Source organism: Penaeus monodon, chromosome 23, assembly GCF_015228065.2.
Source record: "Penaeus monodon isolate SGIC_2016 chromosome 23, NSTDA_Pmon_1, whole genome shotgun sequence".
NCBI lineage: Eukaryota > Metazoa > Arthropoda > Malacostraca > Decapoda > Penaeidae > Penaeus > Penaeus monodon.
In genome coordinates, this window is record NC_051408.1 from 38,803,325 (window position 1) to 38,803,566 (window position 242).

Genomic DNA, 242 nt, shown 5'->3' on the forward strand with positions numbered 1-242 from the left:
TATATATATCTCCGCCCCCTTCCTCAATCTCGCTCTTTCCTCTTCGAACCAAGACGCCCGCCCGCCCTCACCTGTGCACGGGCGGCGCTCTCGGCCCATTCAACGGGGAAAAGACAAAGGGCGTTCGAGTTGGCACCTGGCTCTGCTGTCGTGGATCCGTCGCCACACTGCTTGCATCGTTGGCTGGCGGGCGAGAGGTCAAAGGTCAGGGAAGGGAAAGGGTCTCGGTTTGATTGAGCTTG

General features: G+C 59.5%; 1 protein-coding gene across 1 annotated transcript in view; it reads right to left on the reverse strand.

Annotated features, from left to right (window-relative positions):
* The window catches only part of LOC119588243 (fibrillin-3-like), a gene marked incomplete at its 5' end in the record, with an annotated part of 37,181 nt that overhangs the window by 3,837 nt on the left and 33,102 nt on the right, over positions 1–242 (reverse strand). The window contains 1 exon segment of the mRNA XM_037936939.1: positions 72–183. Coding sequence (XP_037792867.1) covers positions 72–183 — 112 coding nt within the window.